The sequence below is a fragment of the Silurus aristotelis genome, assembly GCF_946808225.1.
Source record: "Silurus aristotelis genome assembly, chromosome: 2".
Lineage (NCBI taxonomy): Eukaryota > Metazoa > Chordata > Actinopteri > Siluriformes > Siluridae > Silurus > Silurus aristotelis.
The window spans coordinates 10,921,910-10,944,353 of NC_139575.1; the positions used below are offsets into that span (position 1 = coordinate 10,921,910).

Consider the following 22,444-nt stretch of genomic DNA (forward strand, 5'->3'; position numbering starts at 1 on the left):
TTACCCTCCACTATGACTTGTACTTCACCGACCCATTCATCTTAGTCTCTGAGTAGCTTTGATGTGTGTATTTGTGTATGCATGCGTATACATGCTCTTAGTTTTATCAAATATTTTGCTCAGTCTTCACTCTTTTCATCGTTTTGTCTCTGATTTCTGTAAGCGTGTGTGTGTGTGTGTGTGTGTGTCATAAGAAAGCCCTCTCTTTTGTCCTCCTCACCTGGCCCTCTCTCTGCATGCATTAGCCTGTTATTAACATACATTAGCTGGGCATTAGGAGAATTAAAATGCAGGATGTCTAAAGGAAGAAAAAGAAAAGCAGCAGAATACATCAAAGGGCACTCGGTGACATGAAAGTGCGCAGAGGGCTTTTTGTGTTGTAGATGACGGAAATATGATTGGACTTGATTAGCTTGGTAGTGTATGAAGAGCAGAATTGTGCACTAGCTCTGACTGAAACTCGCATCGAAGATCAGACAAATTACTACATCAGAAGGGAGGAAAAGGATTTTGAAAAGTCCTGTTTCGTCCGACAATTCGCTCAGTATCACTTATTTATTGCATTAAACAACAATGAGCCAAACTCCACAAACATCCATCTGTATACACTGTTACTTGCTATTGTAGGTCTTCATATCTAAACATGTTTACAAGCTACTACTTTCTGTAGGCAGAGGTGCAAAGATCCATGGTTTAGTCATAAACAAGATTGTAACCTTGCTACAGGAACCACCTGCTTTTCTTCTTCTTCAGCTTCATTTGCATTCAAAACTAATGCAAATATAAAGCAATTCACTAAAGGCAATCAAAAAAGATCTTCTGTTTTATTCAGGGGAAAATTAAGAAGCTGAAAATTAAGTAACAATTACACTGTACTTTTGATTTGATTTTGCTGCTTGGAGCACATCTTATGGGTGGGGCGGATGTTGGTAGTCTTCTATTGACTTTATTTGGCACCTTTGTAGAGAGACAAATGTTTGTGGATCTAAGTTGGTAATGCTGTTGTTCTTCTTCCTTTTATTATTATTATTATTATTATTATTATTATTATTTAAAAACAATGTTTTTTGTATGCAGAGGGAGTAACAGGTCTAAAGGAGTTGGCGTTTATGCGAGACCTGGCGGAGCAGAACTCTGCGAAATACAGTGCTTCGGATCGTACTTCACTTCCTGTGGTGAAGGGCAGCATGATGGTGCTGAACCAACTTAGTAACCTGGAGACCAGTGTGGGTCGTTTCTACATCAACCTGCCCAACCGCATGATTGACATTGCCACCTTCAGCCTGCCCTACGCAGATCAGATGGGTGATGGTGAGTTGGCTTGTGCTGTGTCTCATATTTACAATACAAATGCAATACATACATATTGTTTTTTTTTTTTTCTCCACCAGAGAATTCCTCCATTTGTGTTTTTTCTCCTATAAAACATCATTTATTCACATCATTATTAATTATTATTAGTAGTTGTCTGATACACTCAGAAAATTAGTGTATCAGACAAGTATGGTGTTTTTAACTCACTTGGCTATTTGAAACTAATTTGTTTTTTGAAAAGGGGTTGCCAGATCAAGCAGTTTGATTCCCGGTTCTATGCCTCTAATGCATTGATCCCTCAGCACATGCAACAGGCTACTCACTGTGTTCATTATTGTTGTTTCTTAATAATTATGATGCTAAGAACTGTTTTCTTTTCTTTTCTTTTTTTCTTTTTGTTAGGTTTTATTATGACAGTCAGCCGGCCATGCTACTTTGGGAACCTGCTGCTTGGAGTTGTAGGAGTGGATGTGAATCTGGCTTATATACTTGAGGATGTCACCTATTACCAGGACTCGCTGGCCTCATACACCTTTCTTATAGATAACAAAGGTATGAACATTGACACTGTGGTGGGGTTCAGTCAATTTGAAATTTTTCTTTTCCTCCATAATACAGCATTATTGTTTCATGAGCATTAATATGGCAACAACAAGCCTGTCATACATAGCTAGTGGAACAGCTTTGGCCTTTAGTATAGTTAAGCTGCATCTGACATTCACTGAAAGGTCTGTTAGATCAATTAAACGGTCCATTGAAAAAATTTTTAAAAACTCAAGGCTCTGTGCCAACATGACTTTGCTTTTCACAGTGTTTATGGAATATAACACAACAGGGTGTGCTGTTGTAGAAAATCATCAGCAACCTTGTGCTGTAATGTTGCCAGACACGAAACAAACGTACTCTTAACACCGTGAACAATTTATAAAAGGAGCATCAATATGATCAGATTTGATAATTCAACCTCAATATATTTACAATTACAATTGGTGAATTTCCTATTGGGATGAATGAAGTGTCTGTCTGCCTGTCTGTCTGTCTGCCTGTCTGTCTGCCTGTCTGTCTGCCTGTCTGTCTGCCTGTCTGTCTATCTATCTATCTATCTATCTATCTATCTATCTATCTATCTATCTATCTATCTATCTATCTATCTATCTATCTATCTATCTATCTATCTATCTATCTATCTATCTATCTATCTATCTATCTATCTATCCATTCACCCCCTTCTCTCGTTCTCTACCCTACTAGCTACCCCATTCCCCCAGATCAATCTTTCCATCCATCCATCCATCCATCCATCCATCCATCCATCCATCCATCCATCTTTTTACTTAGAATGTCTGCTGCAGTTGGTACTGATGTGCGCATGTCAAATTAGATTTTATGGCAGTTTATAGCAGATTAACTCAGACTTGATCTCAGTTTAATATCGCTTTAAATGTCTTTTTGATATCATTTACACAACAAAATTCCAGGCAAGGTTATGTTACATAAGTTATTGCACATAAATGAGCCAAAATAAGTGGTGTTAATTAGAGTTCCGTCTCATTTCCATTAATGAGGCTAAGCATATAATCTCTTGAGAAATTGAAGCACCACTCTCCGGGTGAGAGAGAGCGCTGCACCTGCCTTCTCCAGCTGCTCACTAAACACACAGTGAACCATAGCCAAGGCATGGCACTGAGGATTAAATGCCCCTTTATCAAGGTTGCCGTGAAGCACTGTAAAATTCAAGGTTTTATTACAGTGTGCCGCGAGAACGTTACGAGCCATCTGATTCAGTCATTTGAGAAGTGTAATTTAAATTTTAAATAGTACAGCACAAGTGTGGAGAACCAGTCATTTACAATACATGGCGGATTAGCAACTTATATAAATTGTAGAAACATGATAATGACTGTATGATGAGTGAATATGCAGTTTTCCTTGTTTAACCTCTGATGGTTTCTAAACCATTATTTGCTTTGGTCTAGAAAGTAAGTAGAGTTACAGAAACAGGATGGCGCACTGCAAGTATGAATCGATATAGAAGCCAACATTGCAGTTAGTAAAGCTGTAGCTTTTTTACATAAAAGCAATGGTCAGAACAAATGTAAATAAAGTTCACTATTTATGAAGGTATAAGGTTGCAAAATGTGAAAAATACATTTATGTTTTTTTTATCATTTTGACCCAAGAATTCACCCTTGTGAGTTCATGAGCCAGTATCAGCCAGTGGTGGACAGTGACGAATAAAATTTAATTCCTTACTGTTCTTAAGTAGGTTTTTTTGCGTATCTGTACTTTACTAAAGTATTTCCATCTAGAGGGACTTTTACTTTAACTTCACTACAATTCAAAGTCAAATATCTTACTACATTTTGCTTTTTAGTTATGAGTCAGGGTTTCCGCAGGGTCTTAAATAGTAAAAAATAAAAAAATGCCTTGAAAAGTCTTAAATTCGCTGTTCTTGGTCTTAAATAATTTTAAACAGGTATTCGTTTTCAAATGTCCATGTAACGCAACCTCTAATGCTCATTGAAATGCGAATTTTAGAATGTTTTTGTTTGTTTACATGGAGTTCTTTTTTTGCTAGTCCACATATAATTCCCTGGATTATGACTACAAATGAGACCAACATGCAACAGCCAAACAGCTTTCTGGGATTAACATTAATCTGTCTTGGATTCTACCACAGACGTGGTAGATTGCGAGTTTAGCGATAAATATTAAATGCTTAAAAAAATGGATTTAGGGCTTGGTTAGAGCTGTTGCTAGCCAGTTGCTAATTATGTATTTGTATTTTATTTGTCTTAAATTTTATTCCTATGGTCTTAAAAATGTCTTCAAACGTCTTTTTAAAAGTTAAGTTTGACTTTGTGAAACCTGCAGAAACCCTGTGTGTGGATAAAAACAACTGGTCAAGCAGCAAACAACCAATCAAAGTAGATGGCATGCTCTGTTTTTAACTTGTTTTGATTGCCGCTTGGTGGTATCGACTTAGCATGAACATACATTTTAGTGTCAGTTGATCTGCAAGCAGAACATTTTGAGAGTAATAAATGATGAAACTCCTGACGCTTAACTTGCCTCAACACCAATCGCCTTATTTGGGCGAGTTTGTCTTTTTTAAGTAGTTGAAAACAAGAAAAAGATTTTAGGTATAATAAATCATAGTATTTTGGATACTGAAGTACATTTGAAGGCAAATACTTTTGTACTTTTATTTAAGTGAAAGTTTAAATGGGGCGAACTTTTACTGGAGTAATATTTTACTTAGTGTATCTCTACTTTAATGGTTTGTGTTCTTCATCCGCAACAGCCAAGTGGTTGGGGAATGTAGTCCCTTGGTTTGGTTTGAATAAAAATGGGGAGTTGTTTTCTATTGCTGCTTGGTGCATATGTGCTGAAGGAAATTGAAGGATATACATTTTGTTTTCATTTTATGAATTTTAGTAATTTCTTAATTTTGGTTTACAACTCTGTGTACAATAAAACAATAGAGAATGCAGACAAATAAATAAAAGACTGGGGGTAATTCTGTAAGACATGTTTGATATCCTTGGAAAACAACTTTTACTTATGTGAAGGTTATTTACTAGACTGCTGTCATTTATTTATTTATGATATTACATTACTCCTTTCGAGACGAATGGTTAATTATTGTAACTAATTCTTACATAAAATTGTTTGGATTTTATTTTGGTCAGGTTTCACTCTCATGCATCCGTCCCTGACTCGTCCGTATCTAATGACAGAAGCCCCTCTACACACAGACATCATCCACTACGAGAACATCCCCGGATTTGCCGCTGTTCGCCAAAACATCCTCAGGTGAGAGGCTACTTCATTACATATACCCGTGATAAAGCATTAATAGTGTAGGGATTCTTTTATAGACTGCTCTGGGATGATTAACGACCCTCATTGTTCTCTGTCAGTTTGCCTCTGGGGAGCCAGGTGATCTCTGTGCCCATCAACTCGTCTCTGTCCTGGCATGTAAATCGTCTGCGGGACCCGAGCCGAGATGCCTACAACGTCAGCTACGCTTGGAAACTGGTAATGGCACTGCTGCCAACATTGTGTTCTGCATACCATGCTCTAGTTTTATTTCCTTTATATAAGAATCCAGTCACGAAACTATAAAGGTTCATTTCAAGGATTTCTACATTGACGATTTCTACATTCCTACTTAGTTGTTTCACAACTTTTCCCAGCATGCTCGTTTTCTAGGCTCCGGCTTCATTTATGGTTCCCGCTTTGCATTTCCAACTTAAATTGGTAGGCTTGGCAAATATATAAAAAATCATAATCATTTCAGCCATGTCTGCTTTTCGCAGCTGTCCAACAGTGTCGTGATGACCAATAAAAAAAATCTGTGCTGCTTTTGTTGTCGTACCAACTCCATGAAACTCCTTTCTAACAGGATTTAGCTTGATAGAATTTTGTGCCCCTGACCTACTTGCACTTCCATGAGGATATGTTTTTTAAGGAAAGTTATGAACTATGTACTGAATAACAGTGTCTGCCAAATGATCTAAATGTACATTTAAGTAAGATATAAAGTAAAAACTTATTTCAGCTACAATGCTTTTGTGGAAGCCTCTGCTGAACACTTACCTCATTGACATGCCACCAAAGTGTTTCATCTAAAGAAGAATGCCATTGTGTCCTAGTGCCAGAACCCATTTTTCAGGCGAGGTGGCTGTATTACGAGCTCCAGTGTTTTTTTATTCTGTTTCATAAAACACTTTTTGATTTTGAAAGTATTCATGTTTGCCATCAAAGTGAATTTAGATTTTCTAAGCCGGAGCGTGTGATCTCTATGTGTGTACTATGTAAATGCACTAGCATACTTAATATTGGGTAATCTGATCATGTCCCACTGCTGCCAACGCTCTGAGCGACACTATGTAACATGGCTATCAGATTTTACATGAGTATTAGATGTAATTTAAAAGTTCTTACCCTCCCCCCCTCTCACACTATTTTCATTGCTTTTGGTCTGTGATGTGTAGGTGCAGGACACCTCGTTTATCCTGTGTATAGTGTACGTTCAACCCGAGATCCCCGTGAAGCAGTTGAAGAACCTGAATACAGCCCCCAGCAGTAAGCTCTTGTACCACCGGCTCGACCTGTTGGGTCAACCCAGTTCCTGCCTGCATTTTAAACAGCTCGCTACTGTTGGTAAGCAACCCAAGACTTGAAACCACAACATTACTGTGACGCCCTGGGATTTCGGAATGGTCACCAAATCGATTCTGTGCTTAAGTCATGTACTGTACATTAGTGCTGTTAGTTTTTTTTCTTTCTCATGACAACTAGATGAATAATTTAAGTATATAGACTGATCAAAATAGCTGACTTTAATTACAAATAATTACAATTTATGCAACACTGTTAACACTGATTTTCTGTACAAACTAACGATTAGTAATGTGAAAAATATAACAATACAGAACATTATGCTAAAGGACACATCATCAATTATCTGGATGGTCTGATCCATTATTAATAATCAATAATTGTCATTAATGTCTAATAATAGCAGTGGTTTTTTTATCTGTATCAATAGCAATGTGCCAACAGTTGCGATTCTTATTTTTAGGAGAACAACCCTTGTTTAGATGTGGAACATCAGCAAAACACTATCATATGTTTTAACAATTACAAACAGTTCTAAATTCACAGGCCACATTTTCATGGTGCAGTAGTTATTGACCAAAGCACTGTTTGTGTATGTGTTTTGACAGAGAGCCCAACGGTGATGCTATCAGCTGGGAGTTTCTCCTCTCCTTATGAGCACCTGAGTCAGCCAGAGACCAAGCGCATGGTGGAGCACTACACAGCCTACCTGAGTGATAACACGCGCCTCATAGCCAACCCTGGCCTAAAGGTATACACACACACACACACACACACACACACACACACGCGCGCGCGCGCTACCCTCTTAGTGACACCCCAAACACAAACACCCACTGTCTCCTGAGTGACGACACATTCTTCATTATCAAAACCAGGCCTGGAGGTACATGAACACACACACAATGTGTATGATGGACTGAAGGAAGATTTGTGTGAAATTGTTTGGCACCGTATTTCTATGTTTGCATGATAGGTGGAATGCGGTTGCTTTTTATGATTTCAAACAATAATTTGCTGTACCCACACCACAGCATGATGATACATGCCTCATTGCCAACTCAGACCTGAAGGAAAACACGCACCTTGTTGCCGGAGTTACACAGTCACATTTATGGCAAAAGATGCATGCACAAGCTAAATTTACAGAATGAGTGTAACCCTGGAACATTATCAATTTAATTTTTTTTGCTACTTATCTAATTAACTATCTATAAAACAACAGCAAATGAATGCAGGTTTGTACAAAAAAATTATGTAATCTGTAAATTGGTTGCTAGCAAGCTTGTTAATTGCCAAAAAAAGTAAAAAAAAAACAGAAAAAACAAAAAAAAATTTAAGCATGCAAGTGCTGTCTAATTCAGCATCCTGACTCTGTATACTTTTTCATCCTTTTATCAAATAATTCATTATTAATTTACAAATAATTCCAGTTGAACAGTATAATGTAAAATTTCATGGCTTTACTCTACTAGTTAACACCGTTTCAATTTTGGATCTGTTGCTCTGCAAAACAAGCCACAGTCCAATCAAGAGTTCTATAAAAATAAAAGCAAAGGAGGTAATTGTCATTGATGCGAATTTGGCTTCGTTATCAATTTTGTTTACAGTAAAACAGGAATCAACCAGTTATGGTGAATTTTAATGAAATAAACAACTAACATGCCAGTGATGTTCTAAGCTCAGACCTGAACACTCACATCCATTCTTTTGCTTTCAATGATCTTTCCCTCTTTTCTTCTCTTTCTATTAATAATTAAACAGGTTTGATTGAGCCCTGGTAAAACCAGACTTATCTGTTTTTTTTCCTCACCTCTTTTCCTAGTCTTCTGTCAGGAACGATGTGATGGCGACCAGTCATGTGACGGACGAATGGCTGAGTCTCATGGAGTTGAGCAGCTTGAACTGCTACATTGTACGGCGTTACATAGCAACGCCCAATGGGGTGCTGCGGATTTACCCCGGCTCGCTGATGGACAAAGCCTTTGACCCCACCAGGAGACAATGGTGAGATTAGGGCCTGAGGGCACAGGTCTCCTTGCTCTAACACAACACCAAAAGCGTTCCAGACTCCCTGGGAGCTGGTGATGAACATCAAAACTAAAGAGTATTGGACACTGGTGCACTGCTTCTCTTAAGGCAATATTTTATGCAGATGTAAAGTTGAACACTTTAATGATTTTAAATCACCACTGTCTGGTCCTGAATGCAGGGAATTAAAACAGAGAGTAAAAAGTTGAGCTCAGGTCTATCCATATAACTATAAACTACTGGTGTATAGAAGGCAGATTCCATTTTTATTTACTGATTTATTGATTTTGCTTTGCTGTTTTAGGTATCTGCATGCTATAGCCAATCCTGGTTTGATCACTTTCACTGGACCATACCTGGATGTTGGAGGAGCAGGCTATGTGGTCACCATCAGTCACACCATCCACGCCTCAAGGTTAGAAACCGCAGTATTTGTAGATAACAGAAAGGCATATGAGGTCAGAATCAGAGGTGATGTTTTTCTGACAAAGGATGAAAAACGTGGGATCATTTGTTGCATTTGTGTAATGTGTTAACCTTCTAAAAAATTAATCATGGTATTGTTTAAGCTTATTTTATATAGGAATGTGATGAAATTGTTTACAATTTGCAGTATTTTATATCATGTAAATAATGATTTTATAGAGAGTTTGCCATTTCTTCTATTACATTTGATTGGAAAGCAACACTTAATTTGAGAACACAATACTCACAATGAAGTAACACAAAGTTTTGTGAATTCCCTTTTCTTTGAGAGGTACAATGTGTAAAATTGCCAACTTCCCATGTTTTACAATAAACTATGAGAAGGTCCCAGTTATATTGGAGTTGTTTTTTTTAAAGCAGTGATTAAAGCAGGATTTTTTTTAACCCAGGTGATTTATACTTTATTATTTTTCTTTTCTCACCTTCAATATTTTTCCTCTTTCACCTAGCTCTCAGATGGCCCCAGGCTATGCAGTAGCAGTAATGGGCATCGACTTTACCTTGCGCTACTTCTATAAAGTCCTGCTGGATCTACTGCCCATCTGCAACCAGGACAGGGGAAATAAAATCCGGTAAGCTTGCCCCAGATTCTTTCATCATCCTCTCTCTTTCTCGTTCTTTCAGACTACCAAAATCCAGCTTTATGTCTCATAGGGGCTCCAAGAAAAAAAGCCAGAAGCTCTTTAAAACTCCTTTTTTTTTAAAAATATGAATCTAATCAGATTTGCGGGTATTTAAAAAACAGCATTTACATAGTACTCTTATTTTCTCCCTTCTTTTTTGTGGTTTGTGAAGAGTAATTGTTCTGACAGTCTGAAGTAAAAACGAGATGTAAAAACAAATGTAGATGAAATAATGATGGATAAAGTAGAAAGAATAATTACGTGAGCAGTGTTTAAAATGGAAAAAAAAATAAGATGTGAGCTGGTGGTGAGAAACACAAACGGAGATAAGCTGATTATGAGCGCAGTCCAGACACATCCTGTTCTGTTCAGTGCCAGCACTCTTGTCCCATCTCCTCTTTTTTTCCCCCCCCTCTACTTCTCTTTTTTCCCTCCTAAAGGTTCATGCCCTCCCCTCCCCCTCTCTGTACTCCACACCTCCTCCTCTGTCTCTTTCTAGCTCTCTCTCTCTCTCTCTCTCTCTCTCTCTCTCTCTCTCTCTCTCTCTCTCTCTCTCTCTCTCTCTCTCTCTCTCTCTCTCTCTCCCTCTCTCAATTTTCAATTTAAGTGTGCTTTATTGGCATGTCAAAAATTTTACATTTGTATTGCCAAAGCAATTGCAGCTGCATACAAATATTACAGAAAATTTTACGAAGAAAAAAAGAGAAAGTAAGATGCATTTAGTTGAGAAGCTCTCTTGCTCTTTCAGTGTTCTGAGTGCCAGAGCCATTAAACAGGATTAGCTGAGTGGAATGGCCCAGTGTGGCTTTGACAATAGTGAGGACTATAGTGAGCTGCCTCATGGATCTGAGCTTTTCTAAAGAAAGTGGTACACACCCCTTGCACCCAGGACTTTGGACACTCGAATTCCTTCCTTTTAGTATGTCCATGAGCTTAATGTTTTCACAATACACTCTATTATACCACCTCTGGTAAAAATGTGCTGTTGTAAGCTGTTGTCACTGCTTGTGTCACCAACGGAGCTTTGTGAATGGAAACTGGAATCTTATATACACAGATTTGTGTGTGCGTGTGTGTGAATCTGTGTATCAGCATTCAATCAGAAATCCGAAACCAGTGGACAGGGCAATAAAGTGCATTAAATTTAATAAAATACATTTTGTATCGAATCCACTTGCAGTCATACATGTTGTAGATCAGAATCTAGATTTGGATTTATTTATATGTCTATCTTGTATTTCTTGATATGAAATGTGGTTTCACTACGTGTAGGTGTTTTATTATGGAGGACAGAGGATACCTGGTGGCCCACCCCACCTTAATTGACCCAAAAGGCCATGCTCCAGCAGAACAGCAACATATAACACATAAGGTAATCTTTCTCTGTTATAAGAATGAGGATAGTTAAATAAATGATTGTATATTTAAAATTGGAAATTATGGTTTTATCAAATATTTTATTTTGAAGGAACCCCTGGTGGCAAATGATATCCTCAACCATCCAAACTTTGTGAAGAAGAAGCTATGCAACAGTTTCAGTGATCGCACAGTGCAACGCTTCTACAAGTTCAATACCAGCATTGTGGTGAGTGCAGACGCTTCTGTAGTTCTTTCATAATCATGCAAGCAGGTGAATTGCCTGGACTATATTGACCCTGGGTGTGAATGTGTGCTCACGGTGCTTTCCACTCTACCACATATCCACTGTTAACGCAGTGTCGATGATTCGTTTATAGTTTCTGTGTACAATTGTCAAGTAGTGTCATACTGCCATCTGGTGGTTTAGATAGTAATTGCTTCAACTCAAATCAAGTTCATTTCTATATTTTCACAATGGACATTGTCTCAAAGCAGCTTTAACGAATATACGAATTATAGAACAAAAAATTAAATACAAGTGAATTATGTGTATTTATCCCCAATGAGCAAACCTGGAGCAAATGTGTCATGGAAAACTCCCTTAGATGGTATGAGGAAGAAACCTTGTTAAACCCAGAAGTGAAACCCATCCTTATGTGGGAAATACCAAATGTGTGATTGTAAATCATAAAATCATGACAAATACTGCAGAGAAAAAAAAAACAGGTCATGCGCTTCAGAGAGTGTGATTATAAGTAATGTTTTTTTTTTACAGTATTATACAGTCAGTTGGAGTTGTGGCACCAGGTGCTCATGAGTAACTCATAAATTATCTCCACATCTGAGATCATTAGTTTCATAAATCGAGATCATCAATTGTCAATAATTATCTTTACACTGTCTCAAATATATGACCTTATTTCTATGTCCTAAATTTGGCAAATGCATAAGAGACATGAATCATTTTCATGTTCAATTGACGCTTTATACATAAATCCTGTTTGTTTGTTGTATTTGACATTGTTGTGATTGATTTTCAGGGCGATTTGACCAACCTGGTTCACGGCAGTCACTGCTCAAAGTACAGGCTCACTCGTATTCCAGGAACTAACGCATTTGCAGGCATTGTGAACGAGACATGCGACTCGCTGGCCTTCTGCGCATGCAGCACTGTGGATCGCCTTTGCTTAAACTGCCACAGGTGCGTTGATACTCCTGGCTACATTATTTTTCATTTGTAATATAAAATATATTTTTTACTGCATGCAATTCATACAATAGATCTTTCAGGTGTGGGTAAGAATTTCTTGTTTTTACTGTTTTCTCCTCAGAATGGAGCAGAATGAGTGCGAGTGTCCATGTGAGTGCCCTCTAGAGGTGAATGAGTGCACTGGCAATCTCACGAATGCAGAAAACAGGTAAATCCCCATAGATGTGCTTTTAGCTGTGCTTTTATGCAGCTTTGATGTTTAGCTGCGATAATTCGGATAAAACCTATTTTAGCTTTTTAATATCGTCATGATTTTGTTATTAACTGTGTCACAAATGAACTTTGAAGGCTGCTTAACAGTATTTACTATGTTTGTGCGATATGGTTATAGGATAATGGTGACTTTTTCAGCCAAACAGCTAACATAAAATGTTCTTGTTTGTGACTGAGTAAATCCACATGCACCTGTTATGCTAAGCAGAAATGTTTTCCTTTATGCATAGAGCTGTTAAAGGACCATCTGTCACAAAATTACCACAAATCCCTGAAGAAAGCCTGACTGTTTTTGTGTGTATGTGAGGAAAATGATGATGAGGATGATGGTTATGATTGCTAACTAATAACTCCAAAGCTCTGCGAAGGGTATTCATTTTTGCGTGGAGGTTTTTGGAGAGTTTTGTAATCTAAGCCATAACACTGCGGTTACACACTTGCCTGTGTATGTGTTCAGGAATCCAAGCTGTGAAGTACACCAAGAGCCCTTGTCTATGACTGTGATTGAGTCCAGTTTGCAAGACACTCTGCCTCAGTGCATCAACACCCGATGTAGCCAGCGCTTCACCAGCAGGTCAGTGTGCTTAGCTTATATTCAGAGAACCAAGTTTCTGTCCCACACACACACCAATCATTTCCACAGACAAGGTGACAGCTGGTGCCAGTGCCGTTTCCATCACTAAAGCGAAGGTCCTTGGCTGAGAAAAACTGACTCAGTTCCATCACCGAAGTGCTGCTGGTCTGGAACCAAGAGCCAGTGACACTATGGGTTTCAAAGCAGCATAATTTGGTTGCTATAGCAACTGCAGTATTTTAGTTTTATACATGGTCACTGTCAAAGTAAGACATAATAGCGGCATGATTTTTTAAGGTTGTATTTGTAATAGGAAATGAAATAAAGTGGCACAATCCTAAATTGCGGGTTAGTACAAAAAACAGCCACTTTACTAGCATTTACTGCAAAATTGGTGGTGCACTGCCATCGCTAATGCTGGACTTAAAACTATGCACCTGTTTACATAACCAGAAATAAAAGAAATGCAACTGCTTCACTCAGTTCTTTTTGGTTTTATAAACAAGACGTTTTGTGCATTGTAGAGATTTCGAGTGTAACAGTTCACTCACGGAGTCGAAAGAAAACCACAGATCATGCTAAACTTTTTTTATTTTTATTTCAGAGTTAATAGCACGGCTCGTAGTCAACAAAAAACACCACCTTATTTTTATACCACAAATAATTAAGATAAATGTAAAGACAGCACTGAAGAGATTGAGACCGTGTACCAATAGGAAGGAAGCCATTGTTGTCATTTTGGAAAACACCTGTACACAGATTGATGCCGGGTAGTGACCCATGTCTCTGACTAATTATAATGGGGGCTCATGGCTTTTATATTATGCATTAATAAGAAAAAGATATCCTTTACTTATTTTTGTTGTTATAAAACTATTTTCTATGCTCTTTACAAATGCTTTCATTCAAATTTCACACGTATTCCTGCAGTGACTGCTTCGGTGTGCTGGACTGCGAATGGTGCGTGGTAGACAGTGATGGAAAGACACAGCTGGACAAACCTTACTGTGCTCTACAGAAGGAGTGTTTTGGGGGAATCGTGGGGGCCAAGAGTCCTTATATGAATAGCATAGGTTCAGGTAAGCGTACACAGACGTCTGGGAAATACTTAAATTAAAAATATGGTTAAATAAGAGTTTATTTAGCACCGTTCTTCAGCAAAGTTTAAAATGAATGTCAGTGTATGTTGGACGGAAAATTCCATAAATACACATCTGGACTTTGTACCTTGAAACCTCTTAAACGCTATTTCTTCCTGTTACCCTGTTTCAGATGAAGAGGTGGCGTCTCTTAACATGATTAAGAGTGCACCTGTGGGTCCGGTCGCAGGAGGCATTATGGGCTGCATCATGGTGCTGGTTTTGGTTGTGTACGCCTACAGGCACCAGATCCACCGTCGCAGCCATCAGCACATGTCACCTCTGGCAGCACAGGGTGAGTCTGATTGGATACACACAAATACACCCACACAAAAAAGCCTAGGACAGAGAGTCTCAGCCAGTCAAAAAGATAACTAATCTGCATATTCATCATGTAAAAATGTCACTGATATTAAAATCAAACTAGAACAAAACAGTTTTGAGGGAAATTGGTAGTGGTAGCTTTACATATTTTCCAGTTTGGACAACATGCCCATGGTTTCAGTGGATATCCTGTAAAAAGTCATTTTATGTGGATTCAGTGCCAAAATGATCATTGGAAGTACACAGTCAGTTTTCTATTGCTGTAATTTTGCTTTCAACACTTTCAACAAATGCTGTGTGACATTTCCAAATCAGTAGGTACGCATTCACGTAATACTTTGCCTCTCAATTAATAGGTGTTTCGTAAACACACTTTGTTTTTTTGGAGGTTTTTTTGCTTGACATGTTTACATGTCTGGAGCCTTTCACAACCTTCAGAACATAATTTTCTACTTACTTAATGTTCTTAATTATCTACTAATTATATCCTTCTGTGGTAAAACCAAGGATTCATAAACTTGGCCTGAAAGATTGGGGTTTGGAATTTCACAGATCTAGGTCTGGTTCCCTGGTGGTCTAGTGGTTAGGATGCGGCGCTCTCACCGCTGCGGCCCGGGTTCGATCCCTGGTCAGGGAACCCCCAACCATCAGGGTTGCACAAGCCTTAGTGCTGGTCCCAAGCCCAGATAAATGGGAAGGGTTGCGTTAGGAAGGGCATCCAGCGTAAAAACTTGTGCCAAATCAAACATGCAGATGATCCGCTGTGGCAACCCCTGATGGGAGAAGCGGAAAGAAAGTTTAGGTCTGAGATTTGATATAATTGAATTTGTTCTGTTTTTCTTACTGCTCAGTTGAGTGTCTAAGCTCCAGTAGACCAGGTAAATTTTTACAGCTTTCCATGGTTAACTAGCAAATACCAATGCTCATAGTAAATAAATATATGAGTCTGGAGGAATGGTTTGCCTAAAAAAGAGCCTTGTAGAACACCAAGCCTTAGTTTTAAGTGCTTAAAAAAATCATCCTAAATTTAGAATCACAACCTGCACTGAGATCAAGTTACACAAGAAAGTAAACACACTGATGATTGAAGGCCAGGATTCATTTACTACTGTTAGATTTTTCTCTGATCCATCCCACTCGTTCTTGTTCAGTATCTCCAATACAGTTCGGGAATGTCAATCACACATGCACAAGGATGTGTGTGGAAGATATCCAAAATGTAATGATGGGAAGACTGCAGATATTGAGCTCTGTAAAGAATATGAGCCCATTGAGTTACATATCAGTACATGATGAACAAAAACATTGTTGGTCATACTGTTCTTGGTACATATGTAAGCATTTATCATATAGATATGACAGTCACGGTATGCGACGAAGGATAAAAAGAAGTCGTCACACAAACTAGGTAAATTACTTTTGGTAGAATTACTCAATAAGTGATTTGGAATATTGCTTAACAATTACTTTAGAGAAATGGAAAATAAAAAAAGAATACACAGTTAGTTTGAAGGCCACCAAAATCTCTTTTACTGATCTGGTTTGCACTTGAATGGAGTTGCTATGTTTGTACCTGCCTAAATAAAGTGCACCAAGGGGTTAATGTACCAGGTTTAACTAGAGGATATTAAATACTGGTTTTGTGAGGGAACCTTTAATAAGAGGATCTGTGTAGCTTCCATTTAGTTACATCCATTAAAAGCTTCTGTAAAGGCTACTAGGGGTTTGTAAGGTAAATTGGGTGTAATTTTCTAGTATCTATTCTAGTATCAGTTGTTTTGTTTGGCTTTTATCATTTTCTGTCTCTCATGTACTGTTATAAAAATGCTAGTTAACTAAAACTGGCTATTTAACAAAACAGCCTTTTTAAATAGGAGTCCATGACCCTTTCAGCTAATGCCATTATAAAGAGAGATTAACAGGCAGAGAAAAATAAGTCATTGTCTGATGCTTATTCCCTTTTTTAGGCTTGTTCTTGTAACTGGAAAGTTTTTATGGTTTGTAAAAAGAGAGAAAAATACATTAAATATGTCTGTGCAGTGTTTATTTACAAGTCCAGTTCTCATTAAGATTAGTTTTTTATTTCTTTTATTATCTTTTTTTTTGATTGCATGTTTGTCTAGCAGTCTGTAGTTCAATCAGAAAGTGAGATAAAGTGACATTTTGAATGTATGAATATAAACAAAGTGGAAGTGCTGTGGAAGAGAAATGTGTTGAGATCAGCAGATTTTCTCTGCTCACTGCTTTTCTCCCTCACCTGCTTTATCTACAGAAATGTCAGTGCGGATGTCCAACTTGGACAACGAGCGTGATGAAAGGGATGATGACAGTCACGAAGACCGAGGAATAAGTAGGAACCTTATTCGCTGTCTTCTCACTAAAATGTTCATGTTCATGTCATTCTGTAAACGGCATCCTTTTTGAAATATTTGCTCAAAATAATTGTATACATGAGATGTGTTTGGAACAGCGTGTGATGGCTTACATTTGGTGTTTCTCAACTTTCCGTACAGTCAGTAACACACGCTTTATCGCTGCGGTCATCGAGAGGCACACACACAGTCCTGAGCGCAGACGGCGATACTGGGGTCGATCAGGAACAGAAAGTGATCACGGTAAGCAAGTTAGTAGAAATAATATGCAACGGAGGTCAGTATGCTATGAAATACAAAGCTATGAGCAGAAAATTTACCGAATTCATTATTCTGAATGGTCAGATTATGTGGAATGATTTTTCAGCCAAGCTTGATCAGATCTAATGTTTATATTGATGTGCTCATTTAAGGATATTGTCATTTCTTTATTAACAAATACATTTTTATTTATAATGATCTTTGATCTGGATCATTTTCTGTGAGGGTAAAAAATAAGACACTGGTGAAGGAACAAGTGTTTATAATGGTTTATAGCTAAGTGCTATATGTCTCGTAGACATAGATTTTCTAGTAGTGTTCCAGTGTAGTGGAAACCAATTCAGGAACTATTTCAAACCCAGCACAGGAACTTTATAGTTATACTTCCATATAGTTCCATAATTCATAATAGTATCTCAGTAGGTTGGGAAACGGCACATCCTCAGATGAACCCAGAGCTAGGCGGTACAAAAAAGGAAAACAATATTGAATAAGCAGTCGCAAACTATCAAAATAGTGGTTTATTCATGTGGATGTGTAGTAATGTCTTTTCCTGTTATGCCTGTTAAAAAAAATAAATAAATAGGCCTCAGGTCTGTTTCAGTTTAATCACACTGGTACAAAAGCATCGCCTCCTGCTGTAGCCAGGTCTTGTTTTTAGGATGCAATCAAAGAAAAAACATTGTTAGTCCAAGCCTTTTTGTAGCTAACCAAGAAAAAACACCATCTTCGTTCCACTCGGAGTGGTGAAGAGTTGATCCTGCAGAAAGGAGCGAAAGAGAGAAAGGGAATAAAGGAAGCCTAGAGCAGCAGAGCAAACTTTTCTGTATTTTTAAACAGCTCAGCCAAAGGTCACCTCCCACTAGCTATTCACTCATCCTGCTCAAAGGGTCGAATTGATTCGTGGTTTTTTTTGTGTGTAGTGTACTCTGACTCACCAACTGCTCCTGCACCACCAACACACTGTTCCTATATTCGCCCTGAGCTCTGTATATAACTAACTGTTGCCTTTTAGAATTTTTTTTTACAAACCTTTGTGACACGGGATTAGTCGTCTCCTTCAGAGCTCAGGTGCTAATATTGGGGTTCTTTTTCCAGTTTGCCTTGGAGCGTCTGGCTCTAAACTTTTTTCTGAACTGACATGTCTTGCTTTACACCGAGGGCAATGTCATGTCAGGATTATTGTCAGTTTAAAATAAGACAGATCCAGTTAGGAGTATCAGTGTCAAGACTAATATGTGCCAAAATCTCCGATATAATTCATTGATGTCTGATGCGACGCCATCTAATGCTGACTGACGCACATCGGACATCTGTTCAGTGCAATGCATTTATAAAATGCATGTGTACATCATAGGACATGAGGAATATGATTGCTTATTGCTTTGTCACCTGCTTGTGTGAATACAGGTATTCTCCAAATTACGATGGTTCGATACAATAAAAATGTATACGCTGCCAGGGACGCTGCCAGGATGTGCACATCTCCCGCCTTGTCTTACTCTCGCCAGTGGTCGACAGAGTTCAGTGGTCTCGGCGTTAGAGTGTGTATTCTTTTTCTCGGTTTTTGGTGTTTCAAAGCCATATTTTAGCTCTTGTGTCTCTTCTTGTCTCTGCCTGTTCCCACATACATATATACTGTAAAGTACATTATGGTACTAAAAATTGCTCTATTTTGCTAAGCCTCTTGGGCATGTCTCAAATTACAATAGTTACAATGGGGTGATTGGAACACATCTCCATCGTAATTTGGGGACGAGCTGTATAGCGTGACTTCAGTCTGAATGAGATTTAGATCTTCAATGGGCAAACAAGTGTGATAGTCACGAGATAAAAAACTGAAAAGACATGAGGGAGAAACCATGAGTAGAACCAGACTGAAAGGAAATCCATGGGCTTTTAGGGTTAAATCTTTACATTAAACAGGTGCAGAAGTTTAAGGACAGATAGCACTCAGTACTGTTCAGTATGATTTTATTGTGAATAGAAATTATGGGATGACTTTTTGGCATTTACAAATTGTGAATAATCCATACAGTAACATTAAAACAAACAAACAAACAAACACCCTTACATTTCGTATAGCATCAGTGTGCAGCCTTAGAAGTCAAAATCATTTAAGTAGCCTGCCGGTATTAGAGACAGTTTCCTCTGCCAGAGATAAAGCTGAACTTCGGGATAGCATCCCAGCTGGTGGTGTTACAGTGAGGAGATTCAACATACACACCAAAGTTAGCAATGAGGTTGTGTTCTCAAGCTGCACTTAAGAAGAGAGGTGTAACTGGAAGCATGTTTTAATTAATGAGGGCTACAAACGTGTGAGGAAAGTCATGCTTAATTATGTGAATTGATTTTTTTAAGCATTAATCATTCCTGCTTACTTGATAACACAAAAAATATTTAAATATTTTGCCGTGAACATCGCTTCAGGTTGAAATCAAGATAGTTTGCAGGATTTTTTTCCAATGTGTATGACCAAAGGTAAGGCTGGTTTAGTCATATCAGCCCACATTTTCTTTGATTTACATCTGTCTGAATGTGTGTGTGTTTAGGCTACAGCACTATGAGTCCTCAAGAAGACAGTGAGAATCCCCCTTGCACCAGTGAGCCCCTCTCAGCAGGAGTGGATGTGGGAAATCATGACGAGGAACTGGAACTGGACACACCGCCCCAGACCGCTGCACTGCTCAGCCACAAGCTCTGTCCACACCGGCACACACACACGCGCCACCCGCTGCACACGCACACACACCACCTGCAGGCGGCAGTCACCGTTCACAGCGTGGACGCCGAGTGCTAAGGCCAAAACCCCACCTACAGAGCTCACCTTTAATGCCACTTCACTCCGGGCCTGCCTTCATCCTCCACTTCCACTCTGAGCCATAAAGCCAGGCACTGTGCCCTCCTGAGGGAGCAAAGGGAGAAAAGGGACGGGGCCGAGGCCTCATGGGGAAATCCTCTGTGATGAGGAATGAACCTCATTTTAACCTGAACCCTAGATCCTGGACTTACCTGCTTTTAATGGTGTGGAGGCACGGATTAGCACTTGTTTGAAGTGCCACAATGCATCTCAAAAAAATGTTTTTAAAGAAAAAATGAAGCTTAAAGGATTATTTTTTTTACTATTTATTTAACTGAACTCATCATTAGGAGGCTTTTTTGAGCCGGACTACAGAGCAAGGAGCAGTGGGATGTGAGGCACTTTACGTCTCACACACACACACACACATTACTGTGAGAATGTAATGCAGCGCAAAAAATGGGCACAAGTGACTGCGCTGAACATTAGCCAGCAAACGGCAAAAAAGAAAAAGAGAGAGAGCACACCAGCCATCTGTGAGTGGAGGCAGAGATGTGTTGCTTCTCTGAATCTGTTCATTCGCTGCATAGTTCATTCCAAGCGTGTTATTTACAAAAGAGGATGAGATTCTCCTGAAACTGTAATGTTGCAAAGGATCTCCAAAATTGAAGTGTTTCAACTGCCAATCACTGTTTTGGACGTTTTTAAAGTGACCTCAAGATGCTGAGATGTACCACTGTATGTGTATAAGCCTTCATTATAATTCACCTCAGACTGACCATTTTTATCTTGAATGAGTGAGTTGTTATTATTATTGTTATTATTATTATTATTATTATTTTTATTTTTTAGCTTGATATCGATCAGTATTTTTTTATTTTCCCTGATGGAAAAGCAGAAATATCAGAATCCTGCACTTCCTTTAAATTTCCCATCTAATCCAAATGTTGCCTATGTGCTTATATGATTTTAGAATGATTATGCCTATTTTTTTCCAGATTGAAAAAAATTATACCATGTATATACATTTGACCTTTATGAAAGTAGCTTATAAATGAGTTCATTCCTCAGCGTTCGCATCTGTGTCAGAGGTTTTATTGTGTCTGTATTTACTTATTCATAAAGCTTGAGCTCATGAGTGATATGTGATGCTGGTGTAGAAAGGGAGGAATAATTAGCACATAATTGCATTTTCCGCAATCCAAAAAAGGATCAGTAATAATTTATCTCTAGCAAACGACTCTGTAAGTCTACTGTGTGGACATGAACTGTATATTTTAAATGATTAATGAAGCCTCCTCTCATTTGGATTCAAAACATGGAAATTTTTAACTGAATCATCATAAATAGCTATTAAATACTGTGAAAATAACAATATATCTCTAAAGGTTTTATCCCCAGTACAAAACAGGAAATAAAAAAACTTTTTATTGCAGGTTTTAGGCTAAATATGGTGTAAAGTCTTGTATTTAGGATCTTACACACTCCCTACACATTCTATTCAATTTCACACATTTATAATGAGTCGATTTTAACCTGGTTCTAAATTAAAATATAAAAAAAAAACAATCTTAGTGCCATATGTTCTGAGGTTCATATATTGGCTAAATTTTTTTTCTCTTCACTATCCACCAAAAAAAAACAATTTTGTTTGCCTACTTTAATGTTAAGGTCACAGAAAGTGGAAATGCCCAGCCTGTATTTGTTCACAAGGTGAAATATTCAGGCATGGTACACACAGTACTTGATAACTTTCTAGCCTTTGAGGTACAAACAGGAGAATGTCATATTGCTTGGAGAGTTGGTTATTATACTCACTGGAAAACATGAAACAACTTTTTGAACTGATATTGTTTGGGACTTCTTTTTTTATGTGATGTACATTTTATTGTGTTGCAAAGTGTTATTTTACAGAAGCATCAGTGATCAGTGAGAGACACCGTAGCACAGCGTGTCACATTACTGCCCAATGGATTTTGGTCTCCTGTTCGATCCAGAACTTTATTTACTGCTAGTGTGTAGTTTTGTGTTCTCTGTTAGGGTCTCTGGTTTTCCATTTCCTTAACTGTTTCCTTAACTTCATTGATTATTACACTCTAACAAATAAAATAGCACAAGGTACTGATGCAAATATTTATTTCGAATATTAAAAGGAAAGTGAATTGCTAGCATCACACACATACACACTTTAATGTATCACGTAAGCCAGGTTTTCCAGGGTTTATTATTTAGATTTTTACAGAATTTAATATTAATCCTCCCCTTTGCTCTGCCTCTAAAACTTAAGAATATGATCATGTGTATACTGAATAAAATCCAACTGCAATAAACCATGTAATATTAAACACATTAAACCTATTTAGCTGATTGACTCAACCATTAGGCTTGTTAATGAACAATTATATTGTGCAGTAAAAATGTGGATGTTTGTTAAATTCATAAAGCTTTTTTATTATTATTATTTATTATTATTGACCTTTCCACCAACAATACATTAAGCCCATCTTTTATTATCTAAAGTCCCACTTATTTTTAATGATGGATTAAATTA

At 38.0% G+C, this 22,444-nt stretch overlaps 1 protein-coding gene across 1 annotated transcript in view; it reads left to right on the plus strand.

The window, feature by feature from the left end:
* cachd1 (cache domain containing 1) overlaps window positions 1-20,968 on the plus strand; it is a 78,370-nt gene extending 57,402 nt beyond the window's left edge. Inside the window, exons 9-27 of the mRNA XM_083565878.1 lie at window positions 1,078-1,311; window positions 1,717-1,866; window positions 5,007-5,130; window positions 5,238-5,355; window positions 6,315-6,483; window positions 7,050-7,192; window positions 8,267-8,448; window positions 8,777-8,887; window positions 9,408-9,530; window positions 10,854-10,953; window positions 11,050-11,166; window positions 11,981-12,141; window positions 12,272-12,358; window positions 12,881-12,997; window positions 13,928-14,076; window positions 14,270-14,431; window positions 16,733-16,810; window positions 16,974-17,075; window positions 19,646-20,968. Of these exons, the coding sequence (XP_083422004.1) occupies window positions 1,078-1,311; window positions 1,717-1,866; window positions 5,007-5,130; window positions 5,238-5,355; window positions 6,315-6,483; window positions 7,050-7,192; window positions 8,267-8,448; window positions 8,777-8,887; window positions 9,408-9,530; window positions 10,854-10,953; window positions 11,050-11,166; window positions 11,981-12,141; window positions 12,272-12,358; window positions 12,881-12,997; window positions 13,928-14,076; window positions 14,270-14,431; window positions 16,733-16,810; window positions 16,974-17,075; window positions 19,646-19,893 (2,675 nt within the window). The 3' untranslated portion in view covers window positions 19,894-20,968. The remainder of the gene's footprint in view (window positions 1-1,077; window positions 1,312-1,716; window positions 1,867-5,006; window positions 5,131-5,237; window positions 5,356-6,314; window positions 6,484-7,049; window positions 7,193-8,266; window positions 8,449-8,776; window positions 8,888-9,407; window positions 9,531-10,853; window positions 10,954-11,049; window positions 11,167-11,980; window positions 12,142-12,271; window positions 12,359-12,880; window positions 12,998-13,927; window positions 14,077-14,269; window positions 14,432-16,732; window positions 16,811-16,973; window positions 17,076-19,645) is intronic.
* Window positions 20,969-22,444: the final 1,476 nt, after the last annotated feature.